The 26,703-nt window shown below is 34.3% G+C and overlaps 1 protein-coding gene across 1 annotated transcript in view; it reads right to left on the minus strand.

Annotated features, from left to right (window-relative positions):
• HUWE1 (HECT, UBA and WWE domain containing E3 ubiquitin protein ligase 1) overlaps positions 1-26,703 on the minus strand; it is a 1,068,888-nt gene that overhangs the window by 765,348 nt on the left and 276,837 nt on the right. The window contains exons 23-25 of the mRNA XM_090396304.1: positions 20,261-20,530; positions 8,317-8,589; positions 3,559-3,735 (exon numbers count right to left, since the gene is read on the minus strand). Coding sequence (XP_090252430.1) covers positions 3,559-3,735; positions 8,317-8,589; positions 20,261-20,530 — 720 coding nt within the window. The remainder of the gene's footprint in view (positions 1-3,558; positions 3,736-8,316; positions 8,590-20,260; positions 20,531-26,703) is intronic.

Genomic DNA, 26,703 nt, shown 5'->3' on the forward strand with positions numbered 1-26,703 from the left:
CCGACCAGGGCTTCTGACCTAATGTCCAATCCTCACCTTCTCGTGGTGCACCCTGTTGGGTATCTACTTTGATACTGAACGAACAAGGATGGGCTGGCAATTTTGGATTTAGCTGACCAAATTGTATTCTTATTGGTTAAACCAAAATAAAAAATGATGGTACAACATGACAAAATTTCATGCCGGCTGGGGTGTCGCCCGGTTAAACAAGGCCCCCGTTGTTTTCGCCAGGGAACCAGTGCGAACAGCGAAAAGTCAGCTACTGGAACAAATCTGAAAATAAACCCCAACTCAACATCACCAGAGTTAAAGATCGGTACTATCAACATAAGAAGCCTGAATGGCAAAGAAATGGAGCTAGCTGAGGAATTAGATAAATACCAGATCGACATAATAGGGATGACTGAAACAAAAAAGACCAAAACTGGTGAGATCTTTTTGAGCAATAAATACAAAATGTTATATTCAGGCAATGACAATCAACGAAAAGAAGGAGTAGCCATAGTATTCAACACAAAATAAGAGGCTTATCTTCTTGAATGGCAGTCAGTCTCAAGTAGAGTAATGTGGACAAATATGAGAATGGGGAACTGGACAATGAGACTTATTTGTGCCTCTGGTCGTACAGAAGGTTCTACTAAGGTAGAAGTGGAGGAATTTTTTGACGCTCTAGTAAAAGCAACTGACACAATGAAAAAGGAAAAGTTGGTCCTTGTTGGGGATCTAAATAGCAGAGTAGGAAATGATTGTGAGACATACAAAAATATTTTGGGAAAATTTGGAGAAAAGAGCAAAGCTAATAATAATGGCAAATATCTGTTGGATTTCTGCTCAGGACATGGACTGGTTATTACTAACACCATGTTCCAACATAACAATGTGCACAAATTCACACGGAGAGAAGAGGCTAGGAATAAGAAAAGTCTCATTGACTATGTTATTGTTGATAGTGATGTTTTCTCCCTGGTGCAGGACACCAGAGTGTACAGAGGATTTGAAATTGGAAGTGATCACTATTTAGTCTTGAGCAGGATAAAATTGAATTTCATATTGGAAAGAATAACATGTAAAAAAGTTTTAAAGCGAATAAAAGTTGAGCAGCTCTCAGATGTTAACTGTAGACTAAAATACAGAAAGATTATCGAAAAGAAAATGAAAGAGTTTGAGAACAGGAATCAAACCTTGGAGATTCAGTGGCAAACTCTGAAGAAAACATTGATTGACTCTGCCAGAGAGGCATGTGGTGAGGTTGTGTGCAAGGATAAAAAAATCAGAACTCCCTGGTGGACACAGGAAGTTAAAGAGGCAGTGAAGGAAAAGAAGAAAGCATATCAAAAGTTCCAGGCAAATAAGTCAGCTTTTACTCTTACAGAATACAGAGACAAATGTAAGAAAGCTAACCAGTGTGTAAAACTAGCTAAACAAAAGTCATGGGAGGACTTCGGCAGGAATATAGAAAATAAATATCAAGAAGGTGGCAAAATATTCTGGAGGTTGTTGAAGAAGCTTAGGAATGGATAAAAAAGAGTGCTGTAAAAGGAGTTAAAGATGATAAAGGTGACATGAAAACAGGAGAAAAAGATATCCTTGAAGTATAGAGTAATTACTTTGAAAAACTGCTAAATGAAACAAGCAGTGATGACAGCACAGTGATAAAAAACACTGACCAGGCATGCAGTCGGGAATACATATCCATACTTGAAGTAGAAAAACCCATCAAAGGCTTGAATTGTGGAAAGGCAGCTGGAGTAGATGATATTCGACCAGAAATGCTGAAGTATGGTGGTATAAAAGTCTTACAGTGGCTGCACTGCATAGTTCAGAAAGCCTGGACAGAGGGACGAATTCCTGATGATTGGAGTAGAGCTCTCATAGTACCCATATATAAAAAGGGAAATAAAACTGAATGTGAGAATTACAGAGGTATTTCCCTACTGAGTGTTCCTGGCAAGATCTATGCAAGTATACTTGAGAAACGGTTGAGAAGAATTGTGGAAGAAAAGCTTGGTGAAGAACTAGCTGGATTCAGGCCAAATAGAGGCTGTCAGGATCACATTTTCACTTTACGACAAATAGTCGAGAAAGCATGGGAATATAACAAAGATATGTATTTAAGTTTTGTCGATTTGGAAAAGGCATATGACAAGGTGCCAAGAGAGAAGCTATTCAATATGCTGCAGTTATATGGTGTCAATGGGGCATTATATCAAGCAATACTTAGTCTTTATTTGAGTTGTGAGTCAGCAGTTAGAATTGAAGGAAGTACAGGAAGATGGTTTAATGTTAAATCTGGTGTGAGACAAGGATGTACATTATCCCCTCTGTTATTCATTATCTATATGGATCACATTATGAAGGAAAGTGGTATTAAACCTGATATCAAAATTGGAGATGTTAATGTCAGCTCTTTGCTTTATGCGGATGATGTTATACTTCTAAATAAATCCGCTACAAGTCTGCAAGATTCTCTGACTAAATTGAATAGCTCTTGTAATAGATATGGTATGAAGGTCAGCAATAAAAAGACAAAGACAATGAAAATAGACAGAATCATTAAAAATGTCAACTGTGTTGTGAATGGAGAACCTGTGGAACAAGTAAAAAATTTCAGCTACTTAGGCACAATTTTTACTGAAGATGGTAAATTAAATATAGAAATAGACAACAGAATCAGCAAAGCTGGTATGGTGGGAAGTCAATTGAATAAATTCATATGGAATAAGAGAGAAATTAGTCGGAACACTAAATTAGCTGTATACAAGACAGTGTTCAAACCAGTCTAAACTTATGGATCTGAGAGCTGGGTCAGAAGTAAAACACTTGACCAAAGACTAGAGACTGCAGATATGAGAGTCCTGAGAAAGATTAGAGGCATGAACAGATGGCATCAATGGCAAAATCATATTAAAAATGAGGATATTAGGAAAGAACTTGACATTGTCAGCATCCAGGAATGCGTTAGCAGAGCTAATCTCAGGTGGTATGGTCACGTAAATAGAATGGGAGAGGAAAGATTAACAAAACAAGTGTTCTCTGCCAGGTTAGCTGCAAAACGACCCAGAGGAAGACCAAGATATAGGTGGATTGATTCAGTACAAAGTGGCTTAGACGATAGAAATATAAGATCTGATAATGTTGGAATCTTGACAAATAACAGACTGATTTGGAGGAAAATTGTAGATAGGAAGGTAGTAATAATGTAATTTTTTTCATATAGTACTATCATATCCTGTACACCAGCGATGTACCCTCGAGGGTACATTGCAGGAATTTGATGATGATCATTATTTTTTCTAAAATAAGTAACTTAGCTTTCAGAGCTCTCCAGACAGATGACTGCTACGAGAGCCTGACAAAATCCCTCCACCCTTCCACCCTAAGGATTTTTTGCAATGCTTGACTACAGATCATCGGGTGGGATAATCAAGAAGTGATACAAACCTGTTTTAAAAGTTTTTACATATATCTCCATAACTGTTCCCTCATTCCTAAGCAACAGTTATGTGGAAAAAAATCTTATAGTGAATGTGATAAACAAAAATAAATAAGCTTCCTTACCAAAATAGATTTGCATACACTGGCTACAGCCTGACATGTTGGAGTGACAGGAAAATCTACAGGCAAATTTGGGAGGCCAAGAATTGCCATTAATGGAACCAAACCTTTCTGTCTTACAAATTCTCGACAATGATCATCAGTGGAATTATTGCTCAAAATTGCATCCACAAACCTTGTCTGAAAGAGTTTATAATTACAAATGTATAAATCACTTTGACAAATCATAATTAATAAAATAGTGAAATTTGGTGATATGGTAAATGAAAATTAAACTTCAGTATTATAGGTAAAAAGAACATCCGTATTCTCTCTCTCAATTACAGAATCTGTGAAAGCTCTTTCTTAGACAGAAATTTAACATATCTTCCAGAATTTACGTAATCTGGCCTATAACTTGAACACCAGAATATGCATTTTGAGAGAAGATAACGGTACCTTATACTTTTTCAGCAGTGATGACTACAGGTTTCTAAAACAGCATGAAATCTGACAGGTCTCATAAAAAGAACTTGACAATTTGAATTGATTTTAAATTACTAAAATGATTCGCAGAACACAAGAATAGATTAGTTAAATCAATAACACACACTAGTTTCACCAACCAAAATAGAACTGGTAGCTTCTTCAAAGAAATACAAAATAAATATTATGTATTAATTGATTACGAAGTTGATTAAATGTTGAAAAACTGTTACAATACAATATAGGTAAATTGATGCCAGACAGTAAATATAAAAATGCATGCCATGTGATTGCTGGTGAAATTAAAATTCCTAATATACATTTAATGCATAGTACATTTATATAAGTACAAATATTTAATATACAAACACATTGAATACATAAACTTTATGTGTGTGTGTGTGTGTGTGTGTGTGTGTGTGTGTGTGTGTGTGTGTGTGTGTGTGTAATACATAATATTAATGAGAAATTTCCATATGCCACTTAATGTAAGTCCTTGGTTTTATTCAGGAAATAGATAACAAATGCCTTCAGAGCCTCAAACAAAAGTTCTTTTCGATGTAAGGTGGGGATGAAATGTTAAAATCAACTGCATGGTTGGTATTAAAAGTATAGCTGGCAAAACTAAACCTGCTTTACCTTTTGTGGTCAGCATGCAACATGTTCTTTCTAACCTCAAATCCATAGCTTGTCTGTCCTATGTAGACTATACTCAGTCTCCTCCATTATTTCTGTAATCATCCCCGCCCCATGCCTCGAATGGTGTCCAATTAGGCTTTTTTCTTCTCTTATTGATGTGTTTCATTAATGACTGCTCTTCATGAACATCTTTCATTACTTTTCCTTTCTGTCCAAATAATTTTCATCATCTTTCTCCAGCACCAAAGTTCAAATGCCTCCAATTTTTTGATGTCTTGTTTTGTTAGAGTCCAGGCCTCACAACCATATAACGCAATACTCCATATGTATATTTTCACTAGCCTTTTTTGAAGCTGCATGCTAAGTCCTTTGCTGGTAAAAATGTTTCTTCTGTTGTAAAATGCTTTTTTAGAAAGATTATTCTTGCTTTAATACCTGATTGGTTTCTTCCATCTTCTGTGATAAGACTTCCAAAATATTTAAAAGTTGATACCTGTTGTATTAGGTTATTTATTTCCAGGTTTATTTTCATTGGATTTGCTTTACTTGTAATTAATAGTTTTGTTTTCTTATAATTAATTTTAGGCTGTACTGTGTGAAAATTTCTTCCATCTCTGTCAGGGTGGATTTCAGTTTGTTTTTGTTATCAGCTATAACTGCTATATCATCTGTGAACTGTAGCCAGATAATATCCCTTCCATTCATCTTAATTCCTGTTTCTGTTAGTTCTTTCAATTTATTCATTGCATCTTCAATGTACAGATTAAACAATATGGGTGAAAGAGAGCACTCCATCTTACACTTCTACATATTTTTGCTATTGCAGTTTTTGTTTTATTGCTGGCTGTTTCTATTAGAGCTTTTTGGTGCTTGTAAAGATTAAATATGAGCTCTATCTCTCCAATCTACCTTTATTGTTTTTAGGAGGAGAAACATTTGGTTCCAGCCAATACTATTGAAGGCTTTCTCCAAGTCAAGAAAGACTATCAGAGTATTTTGAATATTCTTTCAATAACTGTTCTTGGAGCTAGGATTGCTTCTCTTGTCCCCTGCTGTTTCCTGAATCCAAACTGGTCATTGCCAACATATTCTTCAACCTTTTTTGTATATTTTCAAAGCATGTGATATTAAGCTTATTGTTCGATGATTTTCACACTTGTTTGCATTACTTACTTTAGGAATATGTTAGAGTATGATAGAGCACTGTGTAAAATATTTGGGGATGATCCCCATTTCAAAATCCTTTATGATCTTGAAAAGGTATAACTTAGTTGTTTCCTGAATACTTTATTAATTTTGAAGGGATGTTATCAATGCCTCGTGCCCTGTTGGTTGACAATTCATTCAGTGCTCATTCAAATTCATCTTTTAATATAGTTGGATCAATTTCTTCCACATCAAGTCTTGTTTCATCTTCTATTCTTCTATAGCCTTGGTGTCTAGATCTTTTCCACTATATAGATCTAAGTACTCCTTCCATGTTTCCGAAATTTCTTCCTTATCATAAGTATGTTCCCATGTTTATTTTTGATAATTGTACTTCTTGTCTTGTTTTGTTGGCTTATTTCTTTTAATAATGTCATAAGCTTTAACAATTCTCCCAGTCTCTGTTAGATCTTCTATTTCTTTACATTTCTCTGTATACCATTGTATATTATTTTATATTATACCTTTCTATTTATCATATTTTTTATATATTTATATTTGTCTTTGCTTTATTCCTTTAGAGAGGTTTTGTATTTCCTTCTTTCATCCATTAGATCTAGAATATCCTGGGTGATCCATTGCTTTTTTTTATCTGCTTGTTCCTTAATCCTATGCAGTCATTTGTAGCCTTGATGATTGTATCTTCAAATGAATCCATTTTTTCTCATGTTTTTCTTTTCCCTCTCTCCAGTTTTAATGCTTTTCATCAGTTTGCTGTTTATAGTTTCTATAGTAGTTTATAGTTACTCTGTTTTCAAGTTATTTATGTTCCATTTGGGTTTGGGCCATTTCCTTGGTTGTGATAGCTTTATAAATTTCAGATTGCATTTCAATAAAACCAAATTTTGGTCACTGTCACATCAGCTCCAGTAACTTCTGCATAATTTTACTTGATTTTTAAATCTATTTCTTGTCACAATATAATTTATTTGGTACGTTCCTATATCCCCTGGCATTTTCCAAGTATACCTCCTCCTTTTTTGGTACCTCATACCAGGAATTAGTAATGATCAGATTGAATTGGTGGCAGAACTCCAAAAGTCTATCCCCTCTTTCATTTCAGCATCCAAATCCGTACCTTCCCACCTCTCTACAATCTTTGCCTTCACCAATGACTGCATTCCGATCACATGACAATAAGATTATCTTCCTTTTTAGCGAATTTTTTTAGCTAGTAGGTATATAGGCTTGTATTATTATAATATTTGTTGGTTTTGCTTCTAGTTTTACCATTATCAATCTGCTACTACATTTTATTGAGTTGATTACTCTTTTCCCCCATTCCTTATTGAGAACCACCACACCTCCATTTTTTGCTGGATCACCTGAAATAAATGATTCTGTAATCACCACTCCAAAAGTCTCCAGTCCATCTCATTTCACTAATTCCCAATATCGCTATTTTTAATTTATCCATTTTTCAATTTTCAATTTTCCAATTTCCCAATTTGTAGGAGGGTTCTCACATTCCACATCCTAATGAATGTGCAAGGATTTCGCTGGTTTACGACCTGAGAAGCCTTCCTTCTCCTGCATATATTGAGCCTGTGTGCTTTACTATCTTTTAGAATGTCCAACATGCTGCTATCTTGCTAGGGAAAAATAGAACAAGGTGGTATTCCCTTGCCTTCCTTGTCCAGCAATAGCCTTCTAGAGAGGCTCAGTGTACTAGCCGTTTCTCATTCTTCATGATTATCCACCTACCAAAGTATCCTTTACACCATTATCACTTATGATTTTCTGCTGATCAGGATGAAAGTTGTTGTTGCTGCCCCAACTTCCAGTGGGCTGTAACTTATTAATGGCAGTTACATCTTACCATATCGAATCCCCATCAACAGAAGTGTGTGGGTTTTTATAGAGACAACCATGCCACTGTCTATCTCACCTATTCCTTTTGGTAGATGCTATTAGTTGGGTTATATTTCACAAGTTGTGTCTGAGTAATTTAATTTTTGAAGGTTAGCTGTTTGGTTTTGAATTGCGTTTAAAGACTTCACAGCTTCTAATTCAGTTTTGGCAAGATTACTAGTTATTGCTTTAGTATTATTTAAAATGTAAAATGCTATTCTCTCAATATGGTATATAACTTCCCCCTCCCGTTTGATCAAATGTATTTCTGTAGAATTACAGCTAATCAAATCATTGTCACTTTGGGACATTAAAGTAGTTATTCTTAACATGGTACGAGCCTCCAGAATTTATCAAAATGAAAAATAAAATATTATCACTGCTATAGTTATTCCTGTTACTCACTGTCATTTGACAAATCTTATAATGCAAGAAAGTGGATATACATTTGGTATGTGGTGGTGGTGTATATAAATATATGAGGTGGTGTAAATAAACACCACCTCATAAATTTAGAGTACAAAGTAAATATATGTAAATATATAAATAAAAACATAAATACACATAAGATACTACACACAGACAGAGTTTTCTACTTACAACATTTAAGATATAATCGACCAAAGGAACAGGAGTTTTTGTTTCTGAACCAGAAATATCAATCGTCAGTGGTTTTTCAGCTGCTGTTTTTAATGTTCCAGGTACAGTATGTCCTCCAGTTTCCTCGTCATCATCATCTTCTTCATCCGATGATCCGGCTTCATTAGCCACATTATTAGTTCTAGTTCCTGACGATACTATATCAGTTTTGGTTGCTGGCTTGCAGCAAACATATCTTGGATCTCTACCGATTGCACATAATTCTTCTAAAAGCTGAAATTAAACAAATTGAAAATATTAGACTTGCACTAACATTTATAAATTAAGTTTATAAATGCTATAGTGAATTCTTAAAGAAGCTAAATGGAAAGTTTACATCTCAAGATTATTACATGCAATGAATGAACGAAGACAATCCTCATCTAAGAATGCAGTATTGCGAGTGGTTCAACACATTATAGATGAGGAGTTTGTGAAGATGGTTTGATCTGATGAACCACAATTTAAGCTTAATGTAACAGTGAATCGGAATAATTGTATTTACTGGGCTCCAGAAAATCTAGGTGTTCATGTGGACAAGGCAGTCAATTTAGTATTCATTTTACTTACCATTCATGTACTTTATGGGAATGATTAATTTCTCTTCCAACAAGATGAAAGCTAACCTCAATGAATTTGCAGGAACAATGGATACGACAATGGATAGAGTGTGGTTAGCAAGGGTGTTAGAGCTAGGTTTTTTACTTGGAGAGTGGTGAATGAGTGAAATAAGCTGCCAGAGTCTGTTGTGGTGCCATAATTGTGAATGAGTTCAAGGCAAGGTATTGTAAAAATAATCATAATTAAAATTCTGAATATTTTTACATATTGTTTATGTTATGTTTATTAGTTTTAGTTTCATAACACGCATTGTCGGCACTTGCGATGTGCCCGTTATGGAATTGTTTTGTCCAAAGTGATATGTAAAGAAGTTAAAAAATTGGTGTACTTACTAGATTTGATATTTGTATTACTTACAAGAAATTTCTTGTAATTTAAAATTATCAAAAGTTGTGTTTTATGAGGACATTCTCGTCGCTAACGGAGACAGCGTGTCAGCCATTATTTATACCTAACTTTCTCGCTTGCCACTTTAGTGGAGTGCGCATGCTCGCGGAGAAGTTTGTTGAGCGATTGACACCTGGCAAGAAAGCGTCCAGTATCTGAGTAACGGCTGTAAACAAGAGAGCGTTAGGAAGGAATTTAGAGCACAGGCCGTGAGATATTTAGGTTCGGAGGAACTTTTTATGTAACAGTCGGAAGAAAATTAATAGTATATTCCGAAAAAGGAATCGTGGAACTATTAAGTTTCAAAGTGGAATAAGTATTGATGAATAAAAGGAAAATATTGCTTTATGCGTTTTAAAACGGAATATTTTAAAGAAACTAAGAACTTTAAAGAATTTTAGAAAAACTAAGCAGCATTGTAGAAAACAAATTACTAGAAGAACAAAATGGCTTCCGAAAAGGCCGATCCTGCATAGATCCAATTTTTACTTTAAAATTATTAATAGAAAAGAGAAGAGAATTTCAAAAAGAAACACATGTGGTGTTTATTGATTATGAAAAAGCGTTTGACAAAATTAGTCGACAAAAATTGTTTAAAATATTAACCGATTTAAACATACCAAACCAACTTTTACAATCTATTCAAGAAATATATACAGGAAATAAAATAGCAGTTAAATTAGAACACACCTCAAAATGGAAAGATATATCAAGAGGAGTACGACAAGGATGTACCCTCTCACCTCTGCTTTTCAATATATATATATATATATATATATATATATATATATATAAATGAAATATTAACAATCTGGAAACAGCATAACCCATTTGGTATACAAATGACCCCGCAAATGAAGATAGATACACTACTATTTGCAGATGATCAAATAGTATTAGCTACATCAGAAGATGACTTACAAAGATCATTAAAATCATTAAATGATATCTCAAAGCAATACAATATGACAATATCCAAAGAAAAAACAAAAATAATGGCATTCAAAGGAGAAAACCCAATAAGAAGTAAAATAGTGATAGACAATAAAATACTAGAACAAGTAAACACTTTCAGATACTTGGGATGTGATCTATCATACGAAGAAGAAAAAGACATAGACACTAAAATATCAAACTTTGTCAAAGTAAATGGCATAATAAATAGTATATTTAAGATATTCCTGGTACAAAAACACACTAGAATCAGACTATATAATGTCTTGTCAAAACCAACTCTACTATACGGAAGCGAAACATGGACCATGAAAAGGAAAGTTGAAAAACGAATTCAAATAGCAGAAATGAAGTTCCTCAGAAAAACAGCGGGATATACCAAGTGGGACCACAAAACAAATGAAGAAATCTTACAATCCCTAAAAATCAAACCAATTAATTACTACATAAGACAGTATAAACAAAAATGGCTAGAACATTTAAATCGAATGGACAACAGCAGACTACCAAAAATATTATACAGATACAAAATAAGTGGAAAAAGAAGAATCGGAAGACCAAGAAAGAGATGGCATGAGACCGGAACAGGCCACATGGCCTATGTTCCATGATAGGAAGAAGAAGAAGAAAACGGAATATTGGAGGAAACACTAATTGAAAGATTAATAGTAGATTCCGAAAAGGGAATCATAGAACTAAGTTTTTTTTTTTTTAATTGGAAGATTTAAGACTGTCAATAAGCATTTAGTGAATAAAAGAAGAATTTGTTATTTACGTTCTAAAGGAATGTTCGAGAAAACTCTGATTAGGAAGTTTCATCTGTATTAAGGATGCCAGATCTGACTGTTATTTCTTCTGAAGAAAAGAGATAGAATTAAGTCAGGAAGAATTAATGTGTGTTACATAAGTGATGAGAAAGGATCCTGTAAAATGAAGAATAGAGTCATATATCTATTGAAAAGGGCCTTGACAGAGAAAGAGACTGGCTATGAACATTTTGTGATTGTGCAAATCAAGTGTTTAGTCTAGTCTTAAGTGTAAGTTTATTTTTTAAAAGGCCTTGGACCCAATTAATTTGTAGTTAGTTATATAAAGTTGTTTGAAGTGTATATATATTGTTTTTGTTATATTAAATGTGTTTATTTTGTATTTTGGTCTTGAGTCAGCAATTATTTGGATTCTGAAAGAAAGAGTTAAGATCATTGCACCAATTGGAATGAACCCTTGTGCATATAATAACATATAGGTACACTCGGAATAAAAAAAAATAATTGTCAAAAACAGAGATCATCTCTATGGTAGGATTAAAAATATTAAGATATATCTATGAATATCCTTATCTATATAAAAATCCACAAATTATTAACAGTATGACAGATACTGTGTGAATGTCGAATAGTTGTTCTTGACATGATGTTAGGGCCTCTCTCGATGGGTCTAAGGACTCCTTGGAGTTGCCCATGATAATAATAATAACAATAATAAAAACAAGTGTTCTCTGCCATGTTGGCAGAAAAAAGACTTAGAGGAAGACCAAGACATAGGGGGAATTGATACACAAAAAATTGCCTTAAAAGACAGAAATATGAGATCTGATAATGTTGAAGTCTTGACAGGTAACGGATAGGGTTGGACGAAAATTGTAGATAAGTTAGTAATGGTGTAAGTTTTTCATGTAATACTAACATATCCTGTATACACTCCTTGAAGGTAAATGTCAGGAATTTGATGATGATACCTGGAGATATCCAATTTACTGGAAGATTAGGTATCAATGTATATGTGGGTTGAGGGATTATTTAAAATTTATCATTCCCTTCCTCACTTTTCATTGTAGGCACTCAAATCTATAGATTAGAAAAAAAAAGTGTATAAAAGCATACTGCCTAATACATTGATACCTAATCTTCCAGTAAATTGGATAAAAAAACGGAATAAAAAAAAAAAAATAATTGTTAAAAACAGAGATCAACTATAAAACTTTAGTTTAATACAAACCAAAATATACTGGCTAATGAAAAAAAGTCAATGATTTCATCCTGTTTTGTTGAGTAGAGTGACATGCTAGAAGTTCATGTTGAGCTTTTTTTTTAAATAGTTCTAATTCAAAACACAATACAATAATAAGAAAATAATTTATTTACGCTGATATTTCATGGTTTTATCTTTTTTTTCTTGTATTGCAACAGCACATAAAGAAGTGTGCCAATGAAGCAGAAGGAAAAAACCTAGGAGAAACCAAGTGAACCAGGGTTTTGGTGATAAGAAATTTTGGGTGGAATGGGAAATGAAGGGCATCATTTCAATGAGGATTATTTGTTATTTAGCCTGAGCAGATGTTTGAATCAGGAGACCATAGAAAGGAAGAGTAGAAGTCAGCGAGCATTCACTGATACTGTCAAAGGAGATGAAACAGGATTGTTGTGTAGGTTTTTCAACGACAAAAAAGGTTTGTGGTACGAGTTATCAAGAGGAGAACTGACTTCCATGGTAAATTCAGAAATGGAGCTTGTCAATAGGAGAGCAAGTGTACTGGCAGACTGGAAAGAGTTGTCAGTTATTCTGGTCAGAGTTGCCAGATGAACACAACAGCTTATGGCCAAAAATGGCCATGAAAAGTATTAGGCCAAAAATATGGCCAGAGATATAAAATGATTGAATTGTGTGAAATAACATACCAACAATTAAGTGTGCATAAATTATGCCTATATATTCGATTACATATCATCAAAAATACTTTTAATTAAATGTAAAATACTTACAGTGAAACTCAGCTGTTAATTTGACAGCACTTCCTCAAGATATTGAATATCTTGTTCTTTTTCTGCAGTCGAGTGTAAAGGGTTTTGCTATTGTGCATTTGTAGCATTTCGGAAGTACATTTAAAGTTTTGGCAGCACATATTGTTATCACTTAAGAATGAATGGATTCTTACAACTGAATCCAGCAGTTTAATTTGCATCCTGTTTCTGGGTTTAGTTTTGTTAGATGTTATATAAGAAAAAATTCGTTCAACTATTGCGTTACTTGCTGGCACAATAAGGCATGTTAGGGCATAATTTGACAGTTCTTTAAAATTATTGTGTTTGGATACTACTTGCCAAATTTCTAAAGCTTCCTTAGGGATTCCATCTTGTTTAAAGTTTTCTTCTTCATTCCACGCAACAAGGCTAATTTTTCTGTATTGGTCTTCGACTACATCAACATCATTTATTAGGTGGAAAAATGGCAGATCAGAAAATTTTCCCTTTTCTGATCTTTTCCAATTTCCCTAAGAAGGTTTAGAATAACAGTAGGATTTAAAAGTGACAGACGTTTAAATATATCAGCTGACTCAGGGAATCGCTTGTTCACTTGATTCAATGATTCTTGAAGCATGGCTTGGCACCAAAATTTCACAGACTTTATTTTATTATTTTCTTGTTCCATATTAGGAGAAGTGCTAAAGCTGATCGTGTACATTCTAATTTCTTGATCAAATTTAATTCCAAAATCTAAATTTTCCTACTATCTTGCACGTTCCATCTTCGTTGAACAGCCTTTGATAAAGACTATCTCCGTGCGCGTGCAGTTCTTTGGCAAGATCGTAAGGATCAGTATAGGTTTGCTGGAACAAAACATTATGCCTTTCAAAGTCTTTAACAATGGGAGTAGCAAAAACAAAGTAAAAATAATTCATCCTATCTTGTAACATCTCTTTTATCAACCATGCCTTATATCTTGTATCCTGACCTCCATATTGTTCACAGCAGGTGAAGTAGGCAATTAATTCTTCCCAATTTAGCAGTATATTATTGACGACTTTACCTCTCACTAACCACCTTGTCTTGGACAATTTCATAAATGGAAGGGGTGCATCTCGTTCCTGGTCATCTTTGACTGCTGAATTCATCACTTTAAAAAGAGCCTTAAAATCTTCTCTTCTCATATTGCTATTTGAAAACCACAAAGGGATTTCAGTCAAAATGAATCCAAACATTGGATGGCAGCTTTGAAAATGCATGCTGTATACAAATTGCCAGAGAGTGGCAAATGCACTTCATTTGAATACAGTTCAGATTTTCATTTCTAATCCTAGTCCACAGGGAATTGTTACTTCCAACCATAGCAGCAGCACCATCACTAGCAAACCCAATACAGTTCTTAAGAGTTTGATTATATTAAGCTAACACTTTACAATTTTATTAAATAAAACCTCTGCTGTTGTCTCTACAACTGGTATAAGACCCAAGAAAGCTGAGCGAATTTTATTTGTTTCATTGCAATATCTGTAGATTCATCTACTAGTAATACATACTTTTTAACTTCTAAATCATGCTTCAGTTGCTCTTTTAATGAATTGAAATACATTTAGTTCTGTGCAGTTTAATGCCACCAAGAACACTATTTTGGTAATGTTTCTTAACTACTTCACCTATGTGATCTACAGCACGAATTGAGGAATGACATGCTATTGCAAGGCCAAGTTCTATTTCTGCTTGTTTTTCCTGGTCATTCATGAGTGATTTGATAACTTTATCTAGAGTTGTTTGTGATGTACTGGGAGATTTATATTGGTGTTTCTTTGATTTTTTTGTGAACAGATATGTTATAAAGTTTTGTCAGCATGTTAGTTTTGCAATACGTGCAATATGCATGTTGTCCATCATCAGAAGATTTCAGCCACAAATATTTTACTTCCCATTCTTTTTTATATTTTCTTCCACCTCTATTATCACTTTTGTAATTAGGCATTTTAAAGGGCTTGAAAAAAAAAACAATATCTCAATTCAGAAATTGAAGAAACAAAAAACAAATTATAGATAATAGTACTACAAAATTTGTAGTAGAAATACTAATCTGGCCTAGCAAAAACCAATCTGGTAAAGGGAAAATAACAAAAATATAAGCAAGGTAAAGATCGAGTTTATAAACGACATTAAAAAATTATTCATTAATTATACTAAAATCACTTAATTACCATTCTTACGAAATTGAACATATTACTTACATATTGTCACAGTGTGGGTAAAGTTTATGCAAAATATTCTAGTATGGAAGCTTATGAGATAGAACTATCACCAAAGAGCACCAAATGTCTGATATCATGCAACGGAACAACACTTGCAACACAAAGTCTACGCCGTAACTAACTAGAGACGATGAAAACAGACAAGGAACCAAGTTGGTATGGCTGCTGTATATGTTTTATACGAGTACAAAATGAAGCTGCTTTGTGTTTGGTGGTATTTATCAACAGAACTGGATCATGTTTATAGCAATAATAGCGAGTGGGAGCTTTGTGTACTTGTTTTATACACGTACAGAATGAAGCTCAAGCATGATTGGTGTTATTGAGTGAGTCATAGTAACAAACTATAAGCCAGCTACCAAAGGCTCATTATGACATCATCGAACAAACATTTTCAGTAACAGTCAATTTGCATCAAGCGCGTCACCGCCAACCAAACGCCGCGTAAAGGGGTACCAATAGCTAGCCTTACAATGCAAGAACAATATTAAACTAAGTAAATAATGCATATGATTTGAAATCTTTATAAAAATGACCAAATTAGTGGCTACATTTGCATAAATGGCCAAACTGATTTTTTCATGCCCACAGAGTTCAAAAAAGTGGGTTGCCAGATTGGCCATTTCAAGGCCAATCTGGCAACCCTGATTCTGGTACAGGCATTAACTGTTAGGTCAGTGATGGTGACAAATACCTTAGCATCCCTGGCTACTTGATGGTGAAACTAAAGAAAGCCAATTTCATTTGAAGACACTGAAGTTCATGGGAAGAGTGACCTCATTATTAAAGTATTTCAATTACAGAAACTTGATATTAGATTGAGATATTTGAAGAGGCCAGAGTGGTTATTGAATTTTAGAGAGAGAATACAAAAGAACTATCACATCCCACCATTATCTTGGTGGAGGCCTGCAGTATTCGGTGTCATGTTTGGTCTTTGGAACAGTAGACTGTTTGTCATCCCCCCCCCCCCAATTTTCCAGTTTCTCCCAAAATGCAAAAGAGTAGTAAAATGGTTCTTCAGACCAGCCACCAGATAGCATACGAGGGTGGTCTGAAAAGTTCTCAGCCTAACAATGAAAAAACGAATTTATAATTTCAAAATTATTTTTATTTTTCAACATAATCTTCCTTAAGACTAATACATTTATTGCAGTGCCATTATCCTGTCCCTGCAGTGATTCTCAGGAAGATCTGTAAAATAACCCTCTACAGCTGCAATAACCGCTTGATTCGAAGAAAAATGCTGACTAGCAAGGAAGAATTTTAGAATTTTAGACTGGTACAGCCATGTAAAAAACTCAGCATGTTTAATTGTCAAAAACAAAGGAGAAGAGTATCCATAAACTTTTATGAATTTCAAATGAATTTCTTTTCAGTTTAAACCTTCTTTTACAAAGAACTTTATAACCACGTGATACTCAATTTTATCCATTTCAAGGGATACAGACAACACTTTGCTTCAGAAAGCTGTATAAAAGAGACTAGTTGATAGAATGACTGGCAATTTCACATGGATGCTTATGACAGATGTAGCAACTAAGGGAAAAAAAAAAGTGTGTCAATAGTACGGTCGAAAACTTTTCAGACCACCCTTGTACATGAGACCAAGTCTACTGGCAGGAAATCAGAAGGCTTCCACATAGCTGAGTAATAATTCTACTGCAACTTACTCTATCAACATCAATACCTGGAGGGTGAATATTGACCTAATGAGTGAACAAGAAACAAGAACAAGTTTTCCCTCCTATGGCAGCAGTATCTTTGAGTCTTTCACCTACTACTGCATGTCTATATTCTATCTCTTCTCACAACCAACAATGAAGGACGTGTTCAAATTCAATTTTACTGCAGATTACTAAAAACTGTTTCCCCTACCACAAAAAGCAGTTCTCACATCCAGCTCTGTTTTGTTATCTAACAGCAATTAAAATGATCGTGTGCAATTGCAGCTTATAGTTGATCAAACCAGAGACATTTTTAAAGAGAATGCCAATTGGTGATAACCAGGCCTCATCGTTATTAAATACCCAAACTGCACATAATTCCTTACAGGATAAAAAGTATATGGAAACATCAGATTTCATAGATAAAATTGAGGGTACATCAGTAAAACACTGGTTTAGTTGAGATGTACCCTCAATTAGAGCAGAAAATGGCCTCCCTGATTGAAAACGATAACAGTGTAAGGAGTATGCCCAGCAAAAGTCATTATCTAAAATTACATGTGAGAAGGTGGGGGGGGAGCTTAGATTACTTTTCAGATTACCTAAAACTAAACCTTTGCTGTATGTTTCAAAATCCAAATTAAGGTCATATGTTAACAACTCAATCTGATTTCCACACACACATTATGCATATAATCTTTAGGTTTAATGGGATAAAAGCAGCATTATGAATAAATGTTTATAATAAACTAAATAATAATAAAAATAATAAACTAAATGTTTATTCCAATATTTTGTCTGCCACCAAGAAATCACTGTGAATATAAGAACTGTATGTGCATAAGTATTATCAGAAAGGGTGTCAGTAGTAGAGTACAGGCAATCGTGAGTAGTAAGCTAAGAATTGTATTATCGTAGGGAATTTCACACAATTTCTATTGGTGATGTGTTCCTTTTTTAAGGATCCAGTGCCGATTCTAAAAAAAGTTTACTCTGTACTTACATCAGCAAAAGCATAGCATAGCAGACTCAGTAAAGATGATTTGCTCTATCCACAAATCCCACTGATAACATTACTTAAATTAAGGGGATATTAAATCCCACATAGTTTTAAAACCGAATAAGAAACTCAAAGATTTGAATCAGAGAGTTTCTTGCCGAATATAGTAAACTATAAAGTACCGGCGACACTAGATATTGTACTACGTACTAGGATCACTTGCATTGGCTAACGCTAGTGTCGCCGGTACTTTATAGTTTACTATATTCGGCAAGAAACTCTGATTGAAATCTTTGCGTTTCTTATTCGGTTTTAAAACTATGTGGAATTTAATATCCCCTTAATTTAAGTAATGTTTTCATTGCCGAAATGAAGCTTATTAGCTCTTTATACTTAAGAAACCCACTGATAACTGTAATGCCAAATGATCATGTTTGAATTCTTTTAAACAGATGTTAAAGCCTGCAGCAATGTTAAGTTTTTAACTTGCTGAATATTTAATTTTGGTTAGAATCTTTGGTTTTTTTTTTTTTTTTTTTGGAGAATAAGAGTTTACATTGTGTTTGAAGATATCATCATCATCATCAAATTCCTGCCATGTACCCTCAAGGGGTGTACAGGATATGACAGTACTACATGAAAAAATTACATCATTACTAACTTCCTATCTACAATTTTCCTCCAAATCAGTCTGTTACTTGTCAAGACTCCAACATTATCAGATCTTATATTTCTATTGTCTAAGGCACTTTGAACCGTATCAATCCACCTATATCTTGGTCTTCCTCTGGGTCGTTTTCCTGCCAACCTGGCAGAGAACACTTGTTTTGCTAATCTTTCCTCTCCCATTCTATTTAAGTGACCATACCATCTGAGATTAGCTCTGCTAACACATTCCTGGATGCTGTCAATGTCAAGTTCTTTCCTAATATCCTCATTTTTAATATGATATTGCCATTGATGCCATCTGTTCACCCCTCTAATCTTTCTCAGGACTCTCATATCTGCGGTCTCTAGTCTTTGGTCAAGTGTTTTACCTCTGACCCAGCTCTCAGATCCATAAGTTAAAATTGGTTTGAACACAGTCTTGTATACAGCTAATTTAGTGTTCCGACTAATTTCTTTCTTATTCCATATGAATTTATTCAATTGACTTCCCACGATACCAGCTTTGCTGATTCTGTTGTCAATTTCTATATTTAGTTTACCATCTTCAGTAAAAATTGTGCCTAAGTAGCTGAAATGTTTTACTTGTTCCACAGGTTCTCCATTCACAACACAGTTGACATTTTCAATGATTCTGCCTATTTTCATTGTCTTTGTCTTTTTATTGCTGACCTTCATACCATATCTATTACAACAGCTATTCAATTTAGTCAGAGAATCTTGCAGACTTGTAGCGGATTTATTTAGATGTATAACATCATCCGCATAAAGCAAAGAGCTGACATTAACATCTCCAATTTTGATATCAGGTTTAATAGCACATTCCTTCATAATGTGATCCATATAGATAATGAATAACAGAGGGGATAATGTACATCCTTGTCTCACACCAGATTTAACATTAAACCATCTTCCTGTACTTCCTTCAATTCTAACTGCTGACTCACAACTCAAATAAAGACTAAGTATTGCTTGATATAATGCCCCATTGACACCATATAACTGCAGCGTATTGAATAGCTTCTCTCTGAAGATTTCCTATGGAGTAGAAATTAAAATCTTCATTACACAGTTGATTATTTCAGTTCTCTGGTGAGAGCAGGTATTTGGATAAGAACAGCAGAAACAGTAAGATATCAAGAAAAAAGGGGTATAAAATCATGGTGGTCATCTTGTTTGGCGCACCAAACAAGATGACCACCATACTGAGTTATCATCAATGTGAGACTAATAATGGCTGGATGGAATTTGTTCTGTAGAAACAGAACATGCACAGAATCACATAGTCAGAATAGAATTATCATCTATAGTACATTTTGAGAATGAGCTCATTAGGAAAAGTTCCTAGGTGAAACTAGTTGTTTAAGTCAAGGTTCAGATTCTGTGAAAAATAACAGATCAAATTTTGCGCTTTCTTTCCCCCCCCCCCTCCCCCACACATCCTTCCCTAGACTATTTACAATTCACAACTGATGAAATATTTACTGTATTTACAAATGATAAAACTTAAAAACCTTGATAGATATTCTCATCAACATATCAAAATAGTCCTTTTTAATCTTTTAAGAATTTCTACATTTTATTCATTTTAATTTTTACCTTTACAATTGCAGCAGTGGCATCAGCCCTTAGACTGGGCTGATGTCTCATCAGTTCATCCATTGCATTACCTAAATTACTAGCTGTATCTCCCAATGGATCAGAGCTTCTTCTGCGACGCATTGCAGGTAAATAATCAGGAGATATAAGAACCCTGAAAAGTCGCTCAAAAGGATGACATGCTACAAATGCTTGTAATCCCCGTGTATTTAAACACAAAGCACTAAATACATTTGGAAGAGAGCCTAAAACTTCTCGTGTAGCAGGAACCTGAAAAGTTAAAAAAGTGAATATATTTATCATCAAATGTTGAAAAATTAATTTATTGCATTATCTAGTTTGATAACTCACTAAATGATGGGTAATAACGAACAGAAGAGTTTGTGTCAGAAAAGGAACACATACCGAGTGCATATTATTGACATTTCTTCTTTCACTTCTCATAATCATATTTTGTATCATATGAAAAGTGTGATTTTGATGTCATCCCATTGAAATATATATGCTACCAGATGTTTTTCAAAATACTATATACCCTTCTTAGATCAGGTGATTTAATGCTAAAAATTAATACTCATTATGTTCAACGTTGTTTTGAATTATTGGTGGTAGTGAAGAAATTCTTCATATAGATATATTTTAAAAAGATTAAATGATGGAAAGCCAAGAGTTAAAAGTAAAAATTACTATTTTATAAAAATACTACTTTGCAATGAACAACATTGTTTACTAAGAGAAGGTCATGTTTTAGCAACTTGATCACATATTAACATGGTTATACAATATTAACATGGATAAGAGGATGGCTGACTGACAAATATCAAATAGTGGTATATGAGGGATCTGAGTCTCTCAAGATTTAAGGTAACAAGTGGTGTACCACAAGGATCAGTGCTTGGGCCATTGTTATTCAACCTGTACATTAATGATATTGGGAAGGATTTGACAAGTGACATACAGTTATTTGCTGATGATGCAAAGATAGGTAGGGAATCAGGAATGCTTTGATATGTAGTCTTTGCAGAATGATTTGAATAGGCTGGAATTGTGGGCATGGGAAAATGGGTATCAGTTCAATGTCAATAAATGGAAAGTCATTCACTTTGGCATGATTAGATACCCAATGCCATATTATATTGGTGGGATTAGGCTAAAAGAAACTGTTCAGGCTAGGGATCTTGGAGTGTTAATAGATAGGAAGTTGAAGTTTAGGGGCCATGTGGCAAAGAATTCACATATTATTTTGCCTCTTTACAAGGCCTTGATAAGACCTCACTTGGACTATTGTGTGCAGATCTGGTCTCCTGGTTTCTGTTGTGATTCTGATATATTGGAGAGAGTACAAAGGAGAGTGTTAAAAATTATATCAGGATTGTTGAATACTGATTATGAAGAAAGGAGAAAGAGGGGTGATATGATTGAGAATTATAAACTTCTGAAAGGGTCTTACAAAATTTAAGTGATGGAGGGTAAGGAAAGAAAGAGAGGGCATCCCTGGAAGCTGAGAATAAAGGCCGCCAAGAAGGGTGTGAGGGTTAGATTTTTCTCTCAGAGGGTGGTGCGTGACTGAAATGGACTGCCATTGGATGTTGTGAGTGCAAGCAGTGTGAATGAATTCAAGAATAGCTGCTGTGTGTAGCATGTTGCCTCCCTCAATGAGTTTGTCTCCCTAGAGATCTCTCTTAATAATAATTTAAATAAATTGCACAACTAGGTTTCATCTTCATAGAAGACTTCAGGTGCATAACAAGAAGGAACAACCAACAAAAAAAAAAGTTGTGAAAGAACAAAAAAAACTATAATTTAAGCATCAGATTGTATGTATTATATAGATTTTTTGTTCTTTCGCAATTTTTTGTTGGTTGTTCCCTCTTGTTACCCAAAGGAGTCTTGTATGAAGACTAAACTAGTCATGCAATATACTTAAATAGTATTTTTTTTACTTTTATCTCTCCACTTAATCTTTTTTTTTAAAAAAATGTCTCTCAGTGTCCATCACGACAGACACACAGACAGTTGACATGGGCTCGAACTGCATGGATCCACTTATGTATTTTTTTTAAATAATTTTAAATAGCCTAGAAATATCGAAAAAATTAAAACCTTGGGTTTGTCATGAATCATAAAATACATGCAGATACTTATCTATTTTATCATTTACTACCATAAAATATGCACAAATCTATTGCAAAAAGTTAAAAGACATCAAAACTTATGCACACTTACAAACCATACATGACCATTTGCAGTCGAGAGAAATGTAAACAAAAGCAAACATGTAGTATTAAATCATAGCTGCAGAAAATTAACTGTCATTAATTAGCATAAAATAAAAATTTTATAACGGTTCAGTTATTAGTGTATAGGCTAGTGTGAAGCAGTTGTATCGATTGTACTAGGCTACCATAAAGCAATCAATATTGCTAATTCATCATCAATGCATGTATCCTTAAACCTGTAAATAAATATGAATTTCTTTTTCACATTATCTTATTTTTTTTGTCTAGTATTAGTAATACGTATAACATCTACAGTGTTTTGTAACATATAAGACAATATTGACGTAGGTACTGACAAACATAGTTCATCTTGTAAACACACAATGTAAACTAACGGTATTGATAAATACAGTACAGTACTGTAAATGTATTTTCACTTCCTTATCATTTTCCTCTCTCTAGGTTACTTTACTGTAAGAATATAGTATTTAATACATACATACCATAAAAAATGTGTTAATCAACTGTTTATGTTATCGCCAAGCTTCGAAGTCAACAGTAGGCTTATTAGTAGTTAAGTTTTTGGCGAGTCAACAGCTACATGAGGATTTTCGAACAATGCATGCATGGGGGGGGGGGTGTCATTAATCCCCGCATTGTTCAAGGGTCAACTATATATGCACAAACGAACACAAGGTGTGATAATCACCATAAAGAAAACGAGGTAAAACCATGTTACTTACACGTTATTCTACATATTCTCCACAAAGCGTTATACACTTGTTACACAAACCAGTCCTCAGCTGCAGACATGACTTCATCTGTGGTAATTTTTTAGCCAGGTCTGGGAGAGTGAAGTAGATACTCATACCTAACAGACAATACACAACCAAAGTTGTGTATTGTCTGTTAGGCATGAGCAGTGTGAGCAAGTGTGTTGTCCTGCAAAAGCAAACATGCTTCTGCTCATTTTCCTACAGTGTTTTTCCTTCAGAGCTATTCAATAAAGTGCTGTTGCAAGTTTCATCTATTCTGAGGTACTTAGTAAGGATTACACCATCCACATCCCAAAAGACATTTTCAGATATGGATGGAGTCTGACTTTTGGATTTGTAACTTCTTTGGCAGAGGAGAACCTTTGTATCTCCATTCCACTCACTGTTATTTGGTCTCTGGGTCATAGTGGTGAAGCCATGTTTCATCCATAATCACAATATGAGCAAAAAAAAATTGCACCTGATTTCTCAAAATGATCATTATTCTCCCTGGGGTAACAGCACACATTCTCTCTTTTGGTCAGAATTCCAACATTTGGGGACCCACTTTGCTGAGAGTTTCTAAATGTCCAGATGTCAGTGGATAAGGACCCCAACTCGTTCCCGGGAAGAGTCTTTACAATGATTTTTCTGGTATTCGTCTAATCAGGGATCATAGCATGTACTGCAGCAATGTTTTAAACTTGCTCCTCTGGCAGCTGTTGGATATGCTGGGGACACAGTCCCTAAAAGTCTTTTAGGGGACTGTGTCCCCAGCATATCCAACAGTCCCCAGCATTTTCAGTTGTAAAGACTTTTCTTACAGCATGAAAACTTGATGAGAGTCCTCACATCTGAGTCTTAAAATTTTTTCAAACCTCTGATATTCTTATCTATCCGTCTTCTTATCTATCCTAAAAGAAAAAGAACAAATTAATACAATTTGATGAAACATGGGGATTAAAGGATTTTAAGATATGTTCTTCCTTGTGGTTACATCAGTTGCGTTAATATCATTTTTGTTCTACACTGGTGGCCAAAAAGAATGTAATGCAACAAAGTTTGTTCAATTATCTGTATTCTATGAAAAGTTATGACCAAATAACCAGAAAAAAGAAGCACAACTTGCTTGGGTTGATACGAAGTAGCTTCCTTCATTTGAATGTAGCCAATGAGGTGTCATCTTTTGACAATGAGCCAATGATTCAGCTATTGATGTCATGTATTGGAGCTGAGAGAAAGACATTTGTCAGTGTTATATAATTGCTATCAAGTTGATTTTTTTTTTTTTTTTTTTTTTTTTTTTTGTTCTTTCATTTAGTGAGCTTGTAAAACGTAATAAAATTAAAGAAATGCCGCAAAGAGTTGACTGGTCACCCAGAAAGCCATGTAAAATAATACTATTAAGTGAACAAGGCTACAGTTATGAAGAAATTAGAAGAAAAATTGGTGGAAACTTAACCAAAGATGGCATTTCTAAATTTTTGAAGAGGTATAAAGACACTCAGTCACTACAAATCAGACTGGTAAAGGCAGAAAAAGATGCACAACAACAAGTGATGATAGAAGAATTAAGAGACTGTGCCTACGTGACAGAAGAAAACCATCTGGATGCATACAAGATGAAATGCTGCAATAAAATGTGAAGTCGAGTGCAAGGACTGTTCAGCGCAGACTGCAGGAATTTGGTCTAAATGCTAGAAATCCAAGAAAAAAGCCTTTTATTTCTCAAACAAGGGTTGAAAAGATTAAACTGGGCTAAAACCCATGTTAACTGAATAGCAGAACAATGGGGCAGTGTTATTTGGAGTGATGAGACCAAAATCTCTGTTTGGTAGTGATGGCATAAAATATGTAAGGAGAAGAATCGGAGAAGATTTACATCCTGTTTGCATTACATCTACCATGAACAACCCACTTATTGTTATGATATGGGGTTGTATGACATCAAAAGGTGCGTGCAGAATTTATGAGATTAATGGGAATATAAATGCCCAAAAATACATAAATGAAATACTTGAGCCCAAACTGAAGCCATTTGCATGTGATCTTTCCAGAGATAATGAAGCATTTATATTTCAACAGGATTCAGCTCCATGTCATGCTGCTGTGTGCAAAAAGTGGTTTCAAGATAATCTTATTCTACTGCTGGAATGGCCTGGGAATAGCCCAGACCTTAACCCAATCGAAAATCTATGGAGCTGACTAAAGAAACTTGTTAGTCAGAAGCAACCCACCAATAAAACCCAATTAATAGAAGCAATAATTCAATCTTAGTCTCACATTAGAACAGCTGCAGAACTATAAAACTTGGTTCACTCCATGGGAAGGCGTTGTAAGGCCTTAATTAATGCTAAAAGGTAACCCAACTAAGTATTAACTCACATTGTGAGAATTTTTGTATATCTCATTTTTTATGTTTCACTTTTCTTCTTTATAACTGCTGTTCTAATAAAAAAATCCTTCATAAAAGTTATTGCATTGCATTCTTGATTAAATTATCTTTCCATTGATATATAATTTTATTTTATTACACCAAAAAAAACGTGGTGTTATGAGTCATCAAACCTCAAAAATACACTTTTTCCAAAAGGTTTCCACATTCCACAATTTTGGTCACTAGTGTAGGTGTTTATCAGAACTTTTTTCATCCCTCATATTTTATTAACATAAATACACCTTTCCCCCTGGAACTTTAATTTCCTCCTACTCACTCAGCTGAGACCAAGAATGACCTAAATAATGAGTTATATGGCTCATTTTTGTGTTCATATTTTAAACATATAGCCAAACTTTTTCTGCTTTCATCTTGAATGATGCTGATGTGTGAAATATACAGGAGTATTCAAAAAAATTATAGTTTCCTTTACATGTGTAAAACTTATTTTAAAACTGTAATTTTTAATATGCTATTAGTGATGACTAGATGGTCTGAAAAGAAATACACTGGATTATTTATTACTCAGCAAAATTTCATCCATTTTACCCTTCACTATTTCAATAATGGAATTATTGTCAATTTGGTACTGCCCTGGTTCTTCTGTCCTTTCAACTTTTTTCTCCACTGATATTTCTTATTGATGGTATCTCTCTTCAATTCTGCTGACACTGCCCAAGTTCTTCCAACAGCTGACTTTTCACAATTCATCTCTGGTACACCAATGAAAACAGCAAGAGCCTTGTTTAACTGGCTGTCACTAGCCAGAATGAAACTTCATTCTAGCTAGTGACATCATTCTTCACATTAAGTCAATTCATATTCACCATGGAGTTCTGATTTTTCTATCCTTGCAAACAACTTCACCACATGCTTCTATGGCTGAATCAACCAATTTTCTTCAGGTAAGCCAATGAATCTGCAAGGTTCTTGTTTTCAATCTCACTTTCCTCAAATAATATTTCTGTGTCTGAGGGTACAGTTCACCTCTGAAAGCTACTCAACTTTGATTCGCTTTATAACTTCTTACCC

The sequence above is a fragment of the Typopeltis vanoorti genome, chromosome 1 (assembly GCF_054136105.1).
Source record: "Typopeltis vanoorti isolate ZY-2024b chromosome 1, IOZ_Tvanoo_1.0, whole genome shotgun sequence".
NCBI lineage: Eukaryota > Metazoa > Arthropoda > Arachnida > Uropygi > Thelyphonidae > Typopeltis > Typopeltis vanoorti.